The following is a 16,246-nucleotide window of genomic DNA, read 5'->3' as shown; positions in this document are numbered from 1 at the left end:
TTTGTCATTTTTTCTTATCTTTACCCAAAACCAATTATCCACTTCTTCCCTTCCCACCCGCCGGCCTACCCTCCTTCCTCCCTACACTCTACCCCACCGTTCGACATACCCTACGTGGTCCAGCGTCCCTGTCAGCAAAGCTATTTTCAAAACCATTGGTCAGATTACCCACCATGTACAACCTTTGTGCCAGACAATTCTATTTTGACAACCATTTATGATTCTTTATGCATGAGTGCTGGGTTCTGTTGCTCGTAAAACGAAATACATCAATATTCCTTTAATGATTATTGGCTTCTTGCTGCTCAATTCAAATATTCAATCAGGGCTTGGAATTTAATCAAGAAATGCACGGATTGTGCCAGCCACCATAAACTACCACTACCGCCAACGCTAATTCGATTGATTAGATAAAATTGAACAACCCTAATTTATCATTTAATAAACAAATAAAAAATGATTTAGATAAAACTCATACAACAAAATTAATAATTGATAAATAAATAAATTATTTCATTAAATGGAAATTTAGGATCCATTGTTCGAGTCCTTTTTTGCCTAGGTTTTGGGTATGAAGGGTATTAGATTGAAAATTAATGAAAAAATGTATGTGAAAAAGTAAAATCCGTATGTGAAAAAAGTAATTCCGTATAAATTATTGAGACGAGTAAGTTCATAGCACAGTACCGAATACTTGTGATGCACAAACTTTTCGGGCTTCCCTGGTATGTTTAAAGTTACCTCTGCAATCCATACCAGCCCAGTGAAATTCAGTACTACTATACTTGTGAAAACCAAGATTTAATAACACTTCCTTTTATGTGAATGGATTGAAATAATATAAATCCATGGTTCTAATCAATGAAATTCTCTTGTATAAGTTTCTATATATAATTGGCATTTGTTCACATGAGAATAACAGAGTGAGACTATACACTTGTTGAAAGCAGCTTCAAATAACTATAACCATGTATGAGACGAGACTAATAGACTATACAGAGCGACTTATAGTTACAGACTTACAGCATTATATCTCGAACCAAACGTGCCATCACTCTTGAGCTTAACCGGCCAAGTATATCAGGCAATACAGTCACCGAAATGCCAGGCAACAATGGAAGAAGATCTCTTGTTACTCGAGCTATGTCAATGGCCTGACAATGTCCAAAAACAAGGTGTGAAACTATTTCTCTTATTTGCCTTTAGACTAAGCTACCACAGTCCACAAATGTAAAGAATATAAATAAAACGTGGATTTATTTTCAAGTAACATTCAACTTCCAGAATTAGGAGGAGACTAAGGCCTCGTTTGGTTCATCTAGGAATTTAATCGACACCGGAATATCCAATTCATGTGAATTATTTTCCTGTATACGAATTCACATGAATTCGGAAAAGTCGTTTGGTTGCGCATGCGGGAATTAAATTCCACAGGAGTTGTGAACTACCTAGGGGGGGCTAGGTCATTCAATTCCACCATTATGTAGGCATTCAAAACTCCTTGGAAAATTGAATGCCTACATTTTGCCAAAAAATTGGCAACCAAACACACACCACTTTTTACAATTCATGGGATTTTTATTTTCCTATGAATTGAAAGGGCAACCAAACGAGGCCTAATTCTGCAATTTCTCGCACTTAAATATGAAAATTGAAATCAAAGCATTTTTCATGTTCTATCGGCTATCGCTGATTACCAACAATCCAAAACAATGTAAAAGTAACAGCTGACCCTTTATTACCAATAATCCTGATTCATGGCAGTTTATGGAAGAAACGAAAAAATTACAAAATAAAGTATTTCTAGATTTTGAATTGTTTCTCTACCAACCAAGTTACTTCAACAATCTTTTTTTCTTCCAAAAACGTTTCTTAAGACCCTGGTATTATATCTCGGTCTGACACTTGCCACGGAATCAATCAGTGCGGCCTGATCTTGGTCGTTTCTCTATAATGCGGCCAATACTAACTTCAAATGTAGTCTAACCTTAACAACCTTGATAATTCAATCATAATTCTATGTCATATACCGATATTTAAACCGATGCTTAGACTTCTTCGCAAAACAACAATCTAATATAACTCCATTTTTTTTACAAGGAAAATAAACTAGGTTAATCATATAAAATAAGATCAATCTAATAACATCCCTACGGATGGGAGAGTGACCAAAACTCCAAAGCGGAACACTTTTTTACCACCAATAGTTAGAACACAAACATTGGGGATGAAAGCTAGTAAAATTTGTCTGCGTAAAATTCTTGACCAGGACCAGACCTTTAAAGTAGACATATATGACTGAAAGCTTCTCCTCTAAGCTAAAATGAAGAGCAAAACATTCTAGTCTCTAAAGAGGTAAAGGGATAGAATTTGTTACGGAAGTTTTTTATCTTAGCAAAAAAAGGGCATATTAATGACTAACAACACCCACTCTAAAATTAAATTCTTCACCACAGGATCAGTAAAAAAAATAACAAAGGACTGGAGAATGTAATTAAACAAACCTTTTTGCCGTATATATTGATCCACATGCAGCAAAATATGTGGATCATAGACAAAAAAGTGATAATAGGGTTTATTAGCATAGAGGACAATTTACTGCTGAGGTGTGAACGGCTGAAAAAAAGACTAGGTTTCACTCTTATTGGGTTTCATATTTTGTGTCTGCATTTCAGAGTTTCACTATAACTCGATTGAATGGATGATATGTTCTATATGCTCTAATTTAAACTCAGTTAACAAAATCAATATGGAAGTAAGCGGAATAGATAAGACCTTCATGCACCGAGAAAAAACATGAGTGTATGGTTCAGTTAAACCCTTACACGAAGCAAATATTCATACCTCATTTGGCTTTCGTGATATCGAACTTCCCGCCGTAAGAAACTCAGCTATTTGTTGCACATTGTTAAGAATAACTTTGTCTTCCTCGGTGACAGAAGGTAGAAACGCTGTGGGCCTTATGGGCCCAAAGGCAGGAACTAGGCCCATTATTGGTGCACCATTTCCTATCCCAAGGACAGCCATCACTTTTACCAACTGCTCCCTTGTTACAGCATCTATACCTTTCACGATCTGGGTAGAAGCCACAACAAAATAAGCAAATATTACACAAGCATACAGGCTAGACACAGTTCAAAATTCACATCAAGTATAACCTACGAAATAAGTCACATCTATATGTCTGTAATCAGGCTACATACATACACATGTCTATTTACCATTTAACCTTTAATAGTTAAAATGGCAAGATATTCCTAAAACACACAAGCATACTGCATAATGCATATACAACAACAACAACATCAGAGCCTTAATCCCAAAATATCAGAGCCATAATGCATATACAATACAACAATTTAAATCTCTCCGCACAATATCAGCAATAATTTAAAAGCTGAGTTTTTACACATCCAAGAGCCAAAGTTCACACAGAACTGACATAACCCATATCATCTCACAGCAACAGCAAAAGCCATAACCATCGAAGAATGAGGAGAATTTTGGATAGAAGAGCAATTTATTTGAAGACAAATATAGTCATAAAAATAACCGAGATGAATTATGAAGCTGAAATTTTACCTCGTCCAAAAGAAATTCACGGAAAAAATTTCCCTTGTCAGATAAAAGGAACGATAAAGCTGCTCGTGTCTGAACTTGCTGCTCAGACCTTGATATATTAGAAGAAATAATAGGAAAGTCATTGCTCTTTTGGCTTTGAAGAATGCCAAGCTCAGCCATTCTACCATTCAAATTCTCTCCGCCTCCGCTTTTGGCAGCAGTAATAAAATTCTCAAAAGCTTGCATGACATCAATAAACCTCTCAGCATCAAAAACCCCTGATTTTCCATATATGGTGTAGCGAAGAGCGGTCCTTAAACGTGGAGATTCGTCAGTCAAGAGCCTCTGAGAAATTGAAATACAGGGAAGCAAAAGTTAAATTTCAAAGCAAAACTACAGCAGGGGAAAAGGGAATAAAGGGCAAGAAGAAAACCCTCACTTGGAGAGGGAGAGCAAAAAGGGCAGCAATACTACTGGATAAAAATTCAAAATAAATATCGAATGCAGCCTTGTTGCAGAGCTTGCACAACAGCGCAAAGCCGCAAACAGCTATCAGGTTTCCAAAAGTATCATATGCATACCTGTGCAATATATGGGTAGGCTTCGTCCACAATAGCAAAGTCGGGATCTCCAACCAACGCAATGCCTTCTAAAACCCCGATTGCTCGAATTATCAGAGCAAAATAAGGGGGTATTTTGAAGGGATAGTCAAATGTTATTTGTGCCAAATCTGACGCAAGTTCTTGAAAGTTGATGTTTTTTGCCCCACCTCCTTCAAGTGCTTGGTCAAAAACTTTTGCTAGAACTGGCAAAATGGGATCCAAATTAACGCCCTCTGGTATGAAACCCAACTTGACAAAATCCTTGACTATTGCATCATAATCTCGATGAATCAGATGAGCAATTGCTTCAATCATCCCATATTTTTGATCATCAGTTAGTTTCGTGACCAATCCTGGTGCAACAGTGTTATATCATAAGACGTTTAATAATCAAGAGTATAAAACACGTAGCACAATCTTTTTCTCACGCAATAAAAAAACATGATCAAACAATGCCAAGTTGCCAACCAACAGAGATATCATTAGTGGACACTAGCATCAACAACAATGTTTTTTTAAAAGGCGATTTGCTTATGGATGACTATAAATAGAGGCTGGTTACTTGGTATTCAAACGCTCATGTGGACACGAGTATTTTAGGGGGTAGGACTGTAGCATACATAAAGGACACAAACCATCAGATCATAGTGAATCGCGATTACAGCAATAGAGATTTTAGGCGAGATTCCTCGTGAAGGAATATCTGGACGCAAATTTAGGGACGCTTTCCTCTCAATAAAAAAACATTCTAGGTCTGATAGTGGTCCAACACCCAGACACTTGATTACAGGAGATCGGAAACTTTCCTGTAGATGAAATAATCCAATATCTAAAACTAACATTAGCTATCTGGCTATCGTCTCATATTATCATTTATTTCGTTTTTGCAGCTACATTTGGAAGTCCAGTTGTTTCATAAAGCATGAAGTTTTCAAGAGCGCCAATGAATAGCCATTATAAGGACCTAACTCTACAAAGGGAAGGATAATCAGTTTGAGAGAGAGTGCAGAAAGAGGTACCTACAAAAAAGGTTTCGGCAATATTCTTTTCCGATTTTATCGTGCAGGTCTAGTCAGGTTTCTTCAATTACAGTTAAACTAAAAACCTAAAACAGAGTTTTAGTTGTTCTACAGGGCTTCTCCTGATCTCACAAAAAAAAGGGTATTGCTGTTTCATGGACGCTTTTTACTTAATCAGGTATGGAATTTTCAATTTTTACCCCTTTACTTTTCGTACCATCTCTCTCTAAACTTCTATCCTCTCTCACGGTCTCACCATCTCACAAGGGCTGCCTACACCGCCACCTTGGGCTCATCTCTCTTCGCCGTCGCTCAACCAACGCCTTATTTGTCCAATAATCATGCCCCTCGCTAACCAGCGCTCAACCACCTCACTCATTCTCGCAGCCACCACGGTCCACGGACACCACTATCCCACTCACAGCGACACACCTTACCACCCACGAAATTAGAAATGAAAGCAGCAGTACATATAAATGACTTTGAAAATCGAAACAATTGTTGACATCCTTCAAATAAATCAATCCCCACTAATAACGAAAATGAATCCTGAAACCCCTATTTACATCAGCACTTTTATTACGATTACGATTTAGCGGGTAGCGAGTAGTAATCCTTTTATTCCTTTCCATGAATAGCGACTTTAATTGTGGCCGCGAGCATCAGAGTACGATAGAACTATAGAAGTACGACGGTGGTCTGGTTCGGACGGTGATTGGGGGAAGCGTGAGCGACGACGAAGGAGAGATAGGTTGGATGGGTGGCTGTTTCGGGTAGAGTCAAGGTGGTTGTGAGGGCTAGTTGAGGCCTGAGGAGTGATAATAATGGCAATGGTTGCTTCTGCATTTCTTTCACAAACACCTAACTGGTTATCCTCTACTTTTTCTAGCATACTTTTCTTTTCGCGTATACTCCCTCAGTCCCCTCATATAGTTTACTTTTGCTTTTGAATCGGTTTCTTATGTACGAACGTGCAAATGGGTTAGTCTCACTTTCATTCTCCACCACACAATACATGCCTAAATACAGAAACGTAAACCATTGGCAATGATGAAAAAATGGAATATGTGCCGGGATAGTGGGAGTAATTACTTTTTTGCACACAAAACTCGACATCTAACTTCATCAGAACACTATACGACGTCTCTATAGAACAGCATGTCCGTAACTTTGTCGGCAGAGGAACACAAAATATAATATTCGCAGTTTCAACAGTGTCCCGTTATAAAAGATAGTAAATCAAAATGCTTTCTTCAGTCAAATGAACCAGTCATGCTCAATAAGAGAGATGCAGCATAGCATCAAAATTAATTTTCTTTGTTGCTTGAGTATTCAGGAGATAAGCTAATAGCCAATCCAAATTTTAACAGTTAGCACACGTAGCTGGAGAAAAGCTCCCTTCCGTAATGTCAACATCAAATATTCAAGTTGCATGCAGGCTTACAGAACAATGGCACAAACGAAAATCTGATCAAATTCACTCTAATAATAGAACTACACTATCCATTTACAAGGGCATTTTAGGAAGCCTGCTTATTGGAGGAATCTTTACATAACAAATAAAAAATGCTGCGAAAGTCAATAGCTTTGCAGGAGACGTAGAAGAAAATAGTCCTTATGACTCTTTCAAACAGACAGAAAAGAATTAAGCCACAAAAGGACACATCATCATAAAAGAAATGGTCATATTTCACTTATAAACAAAGGACAAGTTCAGGTACTCCCTAGCGGCAAATGTTAAATCCCTATTAGTCATTGTACTCTTGAACACAAAAGTTATCGTCAATAAGGCTGCAAAGCAATAAGAGTATAAGACATTGTGTTCCTCAAAGAGTACAAGTCTTAACAACAGGCCACATAATGCACAGAGAATTGAAATATGCATTTTAAATGGCAAGAGCCAGGAATAGCTATTACCAAAATCAAGTATCGCCAATTTCCCGTCAGGAGTTCGAATCATATTCCCAGGGTGCGGATCAGCATGGAAAAAACCGGTATCAAGCAACTGCATATAATTCAATAATAAAATTAATATACTATTTATAAGTTTTACTCTAGAAGCACAGTTGCCTACATGCATACAAGGCAAATGTCAAGAACAACAAAACAAAATAAATAACTCGATATTACTCCCTTCATGCCCCCAAAAAAATAAAGAACAAAAAAATGGTCACAAAAAAATTTGTATTGTTTCAACGTGATGAACCACTTCCATTACCCGCACTTAAAAAATGCGTCAAGTATCCTTTTGTAAGTGTACAAGTATAGCAACTTAACAGTTTTCATGCTAAGATGATCCTTAACAGTAGAGATAGTACAATTCATTAAAAAAGTGTTTTCTATAGAATCTAAAATGCTAAGAACTCCACAATTAACGTAGTCTGTACGATAAACTCCTAAAGCTTATATGCTAAGAACTCCACAAATTAAGGTGCTTGTAGAGAACAGTCTTAGGATGGTTAGACAAGTAATCTCCTTGTACATATCGTAGGGTGCATGTAGAATTGAAGTTGAAGTGCCGTGGGAGAGCTTTGTGTCGGTTTATGAGGCTATCTAGCACATAGCCTACAAGAGACCATGGTAACTAGTTCTTGCCCATGATGGAAATGGGCTACCAAGTTTAAGTGAATTGTAGATGAGTTATACAAGTCATGAGAAAGGCACACGCGGAAACCAATAAAAGAAATTTTCAAAATAAAGTTAAGAAAATGAGTTCAGTATGCTATGTTCTCATATATGCATCAGAACACAGAACTTGCCTGCCTACTGCCTACATTCTTCTGACTTGTAAGGCCCTTTTCAGCTAACTAGAATTACACCCTTTCTTGAAACTCAGACTGCATAATATCTTGAATTAATTTTTACCAAGTCTCATACATACATTAAACTATTTCCAGTTTCCACACCCAAAAGGTGCCTGAAGATGTCATAGGCAAATTAAAACACGTATAATTAGTTTGTAACTAGCTACGGTTGTCAAAAGAAACATGCAAAAGAAAATGGCAGAAGAGCACAAGACAGTAATGGATATCATAAGACAAACTATGGATAACATGTTGACATGAGAGATAAAAAATGATCATGGAAATTAATCAGATTAATATTAATATGTAATATGGTAAACGAAGACTCGTTATACCTGTTTCAGGTAGCATATAACGCCAACATTAACCAGTTCACCAACATCACTTTCTGTGCTTTGTGATAGTTTCTCACCATCAATCCACTGGGTTGTAAGAACCTTTCTTGAAGTATACTTCTGGTACGTTTTTGGTACAACCACCTGAAAGTGCCACCAATAAAATTTTGGCCCAAAGGAATAGAAAATTACTCCCATAAAAAAATGAACTAAATGGAATGTTTGAAAGCTTTTCAATGATTGGAATGCTTCCCTTCCTTCCAAAAGGAAAGGAAAAGTAATTGTCTCAGACATTAATAAAGACGAGCATTCCAGATAGAGATCTTGATAATTGTCAAGAGAACATAGTCGCTAAAAGGAAAAGTAATAGTCTCACACATCAATAAAGACGACCATAAAGGTTACTCATAACTAACCACAGGATAGTAAGTTTTTCCATATTCCAAGTCATTTGTCACCCCATAAGGGTTTTAGTGTTTTACCCTAGTCTCTCCATCTCATCTTGGGTGACTCTTTTGGAGTTTTCTTTTATGTCAATACTCACAAGAAAGAAACAAAATATTACAAGGAATAAAGGCCTCATTAAGTTATGCGTTAAGGTTTTGTAGGTGCAAATTGATATCTTACACACAAATTCTTGAATTTGACTGTTTTAGTCTTACTGTGGACCAACCCAATCAGCAATAAAATTAAACAAGTATTACATGAAACATATAGGTAAGTAGCACTTGTGCACTAAAAAGGTTTCATATAAGACTTATGCCAAAGCATATGACAAGAGAGGTAGCAGCTGTGCGGAAGTTAATACAGAAAGAATAAATAAGGGATCGAATATCAATAGGGAATATAGATGAATAACCTGAGGAAGATCCTTTCTCATCATTTCAGCAAACAGAGTTCCATTTTCACCTTCATTAACATAATCAAGCTCTTCAAAGAAACGAGCAGCCCACTCATCGACCAAACCAACCACGTCAACAGAGACCTGAAGTAAAATGTATTGACATGTTAGAAGAAACCATAGAGCATCCTGTCATGGTTACTAGACCATCATAAGAGGTCATGGTTCCACATGACGGCATCTCAGTTATCATAACTACATTGTGATGCAGACATGCCGTACATAAGTATAAGCACTCACTTGGTCATAATTTTGTCGTCAACTTCTTATGATAGCCTCATAAAATATAGGACTGACACAAAACAAACAATCAAAACAATTTATTGAGCCATATGTTGATTGCAAGTCTCCTCTAGTCCTCTCTCTTGTAATCGTAATGACAAGCTGGTCGATGTGAAGAATTATCATATTTTGACTGAAAGTTTAAAAGGAAGATGCTCAAGAGTTAGACATCCTCTAAGTTACAAACTACCAGCGCCCAGCTTCTCAAAATGAGGATACAAATATCCTCAACGCTTTGGCCCAAAAAGAGTAACTGAATGCCTGAAAAATACTGGGACCATCTCTAGTGCCATAGTTGGAAAGCGATTCCCCCTCCTTCCTCTCACCTAAACTGAAAAACAAGGACAACGAGGCTCCAGTGCCCAGCCAGGAGAAAACCATTACTTGCCATGAAGACCAATCAGCATGATCTGAAGGGATAGCAAGTAGACAATAGAGAACCTGTTGCTATGTTACTCCGATACTTCACTTAGTTGCTGTATTCCGTATCCGATACGTCTTTCGTCGGATACGATACGGCACTTTGATACTTCATTTTAGACCAAAATATTGAAAATTTCGCACAAAATAGCCGTATCAGATACTCCAATACGTATTTTGGCGGATACGAGTACACGAGTCTGAGCGCACAACACAGACATTAAAGCTAGGACAGATATCAGGCCTCACTCATTCATAGGACAGATATCAGGCCTCACTCAATCCAAAAATAAAATAACAATGGGTTTCTAAGAAAGATATTATGGGGAGTAAACCATTATGATCTAACTTTCAAAAGAGCGTGTTGAATGAAAACTGGATTAAAGCTATTTCCTTTTCTTCTCTATGCGAGCGAGGGTTCTGTTGAAACCCCTCAAAGTAGGGCTAAACTTGGAAAACCACTCACCACTGCAGAGACAAAGAAGTGCAAAGCACATCCACCTATAACAGATGGATCCTTTCTTAGAAAAAAAATTCACTTGCTTATACGGCCAATTTAGGGTAAAACATTACTAAAGCTCTAAGGACCTGGTCATGATCATGTCCTCAACAGACGCTTACATTTGGAAGGTTTTATACAAGAATCTACAGGAATGAAGATTTGCTTACATCTTTATGCAATATAGTTTTTTTTATCAAAGACCTAAGAATCCTCAAATGTTTTCCGGAAAAAAACTACTCATTGGCATTATTAAGTTACCTGTTGGCTGATATGCTAAATTAACATGACAAAAAGAGTGTGAAAATCAAAATGTAAACCCATTATTTGACAATTGGATTAAAGTCCGTACTCTGTCCTTCTTTCACAGTTCAAGTATCACAGAAATCACAAGGAAACTCAGTTCTTGTGTATTAGAAGGGGTATCAGAGAGATCACCTGAGGGAACTTACGAAGAACTAGTCCCAAGTTTCTGATGATGAATAAATCAATTGTAACCGTCTCCAGAACAAAAGGCCTCTGCACTTTGACAGCAACTAAATCCCCATTTTCTTTCAACCGACCTTTATAAACCTGTCCAAGGGAAGCTGGCACAGCAGTTTGCAGACAGATAAACATATTATCACCGATTCCTACCTGTACACAAAGTGTAAATAGCTTTTATAATTCAAACAACTAGTACAGAAATTACCAGCGGCAATGGGAGAAGGTGAAAGTTCATCATAAATTTCTTGCCAAGGTTTCCCAAGTTCCTCCTCGAGCAGAGCCATTGCAACATCATCCGGAAATGAAGGCACCTTTAAGCATTGTTAGATGAAAAGCATCAGAAGCATATAAAGAGGACCATCTAAAGATCCATATAGCAGCTTTGAAAGCTGAGACAAACCTTCTTGACACAAAGACTTTTAAAAACAATCCTCAAAAGTTGAAAATAATATATCAATTAGCAAATAACCAACACCCTCTCCTATAATATTCCCGATGAATATTATTAGACTTTTGCAAGAAAGCAATCATCAAGATAGGTGATTTTGAATGCATTCCGTGATCTAAAATCTTTTTCTAAAGAAAAACGAATACGATTTCCTCTACATCAACCACCTCATTTAGGCCCTGTTCTTTTGGACTTAAAGTCGCCCCCTTTAAGTTCAATTCAGCAAGACTAAGTTAAGTTCAGAAAAGTTAAGCTCGTATAAGTTAAGTTCAGCTCCTATTAAGTGAAGTTAAGTTAAGTTCAGCTCTATAAGTTCAGTTCAGAAAAGTTAAGTTCCTATAAGTTAAGTTAAGCAAAACTAAGTCCAAAAGAACAGGACCTTAGTGTACCTACAATAGCAACAAACAATTTAAATACTAATTATGTCCAGATGGATAACATAGTTTTAGTAAATCACATCATTTTGGTAATAACCAAAGTTATACGTATATAACTCAATCATCAACATCGATCGCTGCATTATAGCCTATAGGCAACCAGAAGAAAAATCTTAGGGACACATTAGATCGAGCATACACAAAAAAAGGAAAGTAAAAACTTCAGCCATTACAAGAGTACACTCCTATAGAAACAAAATCACAAGGTAGAAAACATCATCACCAACGCAATGGTATAGACATTACTAGGGATGGCAGTGGGTCGGGGACCCGACCCAGACCCTGAGGGTCGGACCCTAATGGGTTGGGTATGGGTCTCATTTTTTCAGACCCAATGGGTATGGGTCGGGTATGGGTCTTAAGAAAATATTTCGGGTCCGGGTCCGGGTCTAAGTTATGAGACCCATACCCGACCCTTAGACCCTTTATTAAAAAAAAAAAAAAAAAAAATCAAAATCACAACTTTTCTGAATTCATACTGGCAGACCGTAGAAACCCAACTAAAGTTTCTTTCTCTTCCCTCAAGGGATAAAATCCAACCAAACTCTTCTGACAATACCACCACTCCACCACTGACACAAGAAAACCAGCACCACCTGATACGCGATTGGCAATCACCTCTCTAATAGGCGGCGACCGACACCCACCATTAACGGCATATTAATAAACTCATAATGTTAAAGTAGTATGAATTTTTTTTAATATTATAGACCTCATAGCTGTTAATCTTGTTACTAAAGTGGCTGAAACTCAGACCCGCGGGTAGACCCAGACCCTACCCTTACCCATAGGGTCCGGGTATGGGTCCTCAAATTTTAGACCCGCACCCTTGCGCGTCTGGGTCGGGTACGGGTCCAAAGGGAAAATCTCGGGTCCGGGTCCGGGTCTAGGCGGACCCTACCCAAACCCTACCCATTGCCATCCCTAGACATTACCCAAGAAGGAAAATAACTATGACTTAAAGATAAAGATCACATATATGATAACTGCTGGAACTCTGGGAGTGCATAACAGTGACATCAATGCATAGCGTTGATCATACTGTGACTGATTTATAGGTTTTGAAAGGTCAGTAAGACCGCAATATCAACGAAAAATATGGCGCAATGCTTGAAATTAGGACAACATGACCTATATAGCGATCACGGTTGAAAATGATATTGAAAACCAGGCGTCTATGGACGCTTAGTTTTTCAAACATAGTCTGTCAGGTGGATAGAAATTCAAATGGTCAAAAGGCCACTTATCCTTGAATATAACAGTCTACCAATAAACCTTACAAGCCCATCTCTAAAAGCCCACCCTTGAACCATCTACGTTATTTTTTACAATACTTTGTCTATAATAAACGTATTTTAATGAAAATGGACGTGCACAAGTAAAAGATTTATGTTATTTTTGCAATAACTGATCTATAATGAAACATTATCGTTTTAGGGATGAAAATGACGGACATGCACACGTAAAAAATTGATTTCATTTCATCATCTCCAGCAGATAAAAAAATCCCTCTACCTGAAGAGTCAAAAGCTCAAGTGAAGGGTTATAGAGGGTAAAATTTTGTACTACAAAATAAGCTACAGAGTTAGGTCTTTATATTGTTAACTCTAAGGAAGATCAATATATGCTTCACCCTTTATATTTATATTGTTAACTGAATTCTTAGGGAGACAAGCAGGATAAGTAAAAATGTAATACAACTTATATTGTAAGACCGTCTCTTCGTATAAGACCTTATAAGTAATTATGTTAAACCTGAAAAGTAACTTCAATTCGTAAGTTTGTAAGTCATTATATATACTTTGAAAGTAACCAAATTATATTTAAGTTATTTTTCAATTAAAACATAGTTACTTTCAAGGTTACTTTAAAGTGACGGTATTACCGTAAAATTGTCAAAAAATAAGTAAGTGTTAAACATCTTCTAAGTTCTGAATCGATCATAAAACTGACTCTATTAGCAGTTCACAAAAAGAGAAACAAAAATGACACATATCTATTCTGGCTGCACAGCCTCATGTTGTCAAACTAGTGATTCTGTGATTGTTTACTTACTGATACGTGTCCCGCACTTACTTCCAGTAGTTATAAATTATAATCTATTTATTAAATCATATATGTTGTAAATTTTAAGCAACTAACATAAATGTAATTTTAAAAAATTCAACAAAGAGATAAAAAATCATACAAAGAGTCATATATTTCATCCTCTATACTCTTGATATAATTTTGTGCACGAAAAAGACCATTTTTTTTCCTTTCCATAAGTAGACAAAACTCCAACTAAAAATATAATGCTAATTATTTTTTTGAAGTATAAATAATTTGTTCACATTAAAGAAGTTACAATAAATAAATATAAATAACATTTATTGGAACAGATGCCTTCGTCAAAGATTGTCCATTTCCAGGGGAGTCAAAGCCTAATTATAATAAATCATTGGTTCTGGATTAGCATGGAATAAAGGAGAATGACTCGCTAAGGTGGTTGCAATTGTGAAGTACCAGTCCTTGAATGTAGTTCTCGACGCTGGGTCATTTGGAAACAACCTTTCGTGTTGCTAACACAAGGATAAGACTGCGTACATTCAACTCCCCACTACCTCGTAATTTTCGGAAGCCATTGAGGCAGTAAGGTAATGTTGTTGTTATTGTTGATGTTGTCATCAAGCAGAGAGATATAGTACGGTAGAACAAAAAGTGGCAAAGAAAGTGTCACCATTTAAATGTTAAATTTCCGGGTGAGTCGTTATTATGGATAAGTGAGAAAAAGGCGGAAATACTAAACTTATAGGTGAATAGGGGACATTGGTGTCACCAATAAAGATAGTGGAAACGAAAGCAGTAGTAGTAGGAAAGATGCAGATGGTGAAAGCTTATAGAAAGTAGTAATAATACAGTAAAGCAACGCAAACTACCTTGTCACAGAGCTTCTGGAGTTCAACCATTGCAGTTGGTGAGAGTATATCAGGTCTGATGCTTAGTGCCTGTCCTAGTTTAATATAAGCAGGTCCCAAGGAGGTGACGATTTCCCTTAATTCAATGGCTCGCGCAACTTCATTCTGATTAAAAAGAAATCAGAAAGTAATATTTGGGATTAAGATAAATGAGAAGGGAGATAGTAGGAAGGAAGTGGTAAAGTAAATGGTACCTCCTTGACTTTTTTGTTAGCGACATCCCAAGCAAGATGAGAAAGAAATCCACCAGCAACAGAAAGCAACTGTATAATACGAGTAGCGACAGCACGAGGACGTTTGCCCCAATATGCAGAGATGATAGCAGGATCATAAACCAATGGCAGAAACTCGCTGCTTTCATCCACCTAAAACAAAACACAAACTAACATGTTGATGTTGATGTATTGTTCATCCTACAAAGTGAGAGATTAATAAATAGAAAAATGATTGGACCTCAACCAAGCGAAGTTGGACATCATCGGCAGCGAACTGAGAATCAGACAAATTCTGACCGCGTAAACCACGCATAAGGATAGCCAAGTCTTCATTCTCCTCCATTTGGGCTCTTACTCTCTTAATCTCCTGCGACATTTCCCCAACTCTCTGCACAACATCATATTATTATTATTATTATTAACTCGAGTATTATACAAGTGATAATAATCATAAAGTATAATATACAAACCGTTGAGATCCTCGGAGGGGAATTCCCATTGACAGGCGTCTTCAATTTGGGAGAAGTAGAAGAAGAATCCGAGATTTTGGGTGGTGTGGCAACCGCATACACTACATTTTTCCTACTAGTTCTATTAAAAGGTGGGATTGAATTCCTGAAATGATGGAAATTTAATTTACAAGGAATGTGAAAAGAAGAAGGATGATGTTGTTGAGGTTTACAGCAGATGAACTGGGAAGCCGCTGCTGTTGTATCCATCATGCTGATTCACTTCACAAAAACACAAATGGGTGTTACTGTTAGAGAGTGAATCTGTGTGTGTGTGTGTGTGTGTGATGTCTGATGAGTGAATCAAAATGGATGTTTGTTTTGTTTTGTTGAGCGAGGAAGTTAAACAAGAGGACGCCATGGATACAACACGTCTTTGTTTTTTTATGAGTAGACTACCTGCTCCTACGTCCGCACTTTCTCCATCGTCTATTTTACCACCGCTCATAACGACACTTACAAATGATACTTAAATCGAAAACGAATCTATTAGAAAATAAGGAAGATAATTTTCTTATAAACTAGGATCTCAAACCATGATCTGACAATTTGACTCGGCCTCGTATCGTTATCTTCATGCAGCTTTTGATGAGAGATCCTTCGTATGATAGATTGTAAAATAAAAAATACCTCTTATTGGTTCCTAAGATCGTTGACAAATAACTTGTATTGAAATAATGCGACGAACTATCAACGAACTACTCTTGTCTATATAAGACTGGAAAATGATTCTCCTAAAAAGAGAGACTTTTATTGATTAGATTATAGGCA

General features: G+C 37.1%; 1 protein-coding gene across 1 annotated transcript; it reads right to left on the bottom strand.

Annotated features, from left to right (window-relative positions):
* Positions 1 to 852: 852 nt before the first annotated feature.
* On the bottom strand, positions 853 to 15,890 carry LOC141592368 (uncharacterized). Its single transcript, XM_074412997.1, has 13 exons — positions 15,437 to 15,890; positions 15,205 to 15,354; positions 14,946 to 15,116; positions 14,713 to 14,856; positions 11,115 to 11,220; positions 10,862 to 11,010; positions 9,181 to 9,306; positions 8,322 to 8,465; positions 7,100 to 7,187; positions 4,143 to 4,516; positions 3,583 to 3,906; positions 2,845 to 3,075; positions 853 to 1,154 (listed from the first exon to the last, which is right to left on the bottom strand). The coding sequence occupies exons 1-13, from the start codon at positions 15,686 to 15,688 to the stop codon at positions 1,020 to 1,022; spliced, it is 2,394 nt and encodes a 797-aa protein (XP_074269098.1). The 5' UTR covers positions 15,689 to 15,890; the 3' UTR covers positions 853 to 1,019.
* Between the last annotated feature and the right edge of the window lie 356 nt (positions 15,891 to 16,246).

The sequence above is a fragment of the Silene latifolia genome, chromosome 7, assembly GCF_048544455.1.
Source record: "Silene latifolia isolate original U9 population chromosome 7, ASM4854445v1, whole genome shotgun sequence".
Classification (NCBI taxonomy): Eukaryota; Viridiplantae; Streptophyta; class Magnoliopsida; order Caryophyllales; family Caryophyllaceae; genus Silene; species Silene latifolia.
The sequence above is the reverse complement of the archived record's forward strand: the minus strand, read 5'-3'. Positions and strand labels throughout refer to the sequence as shown.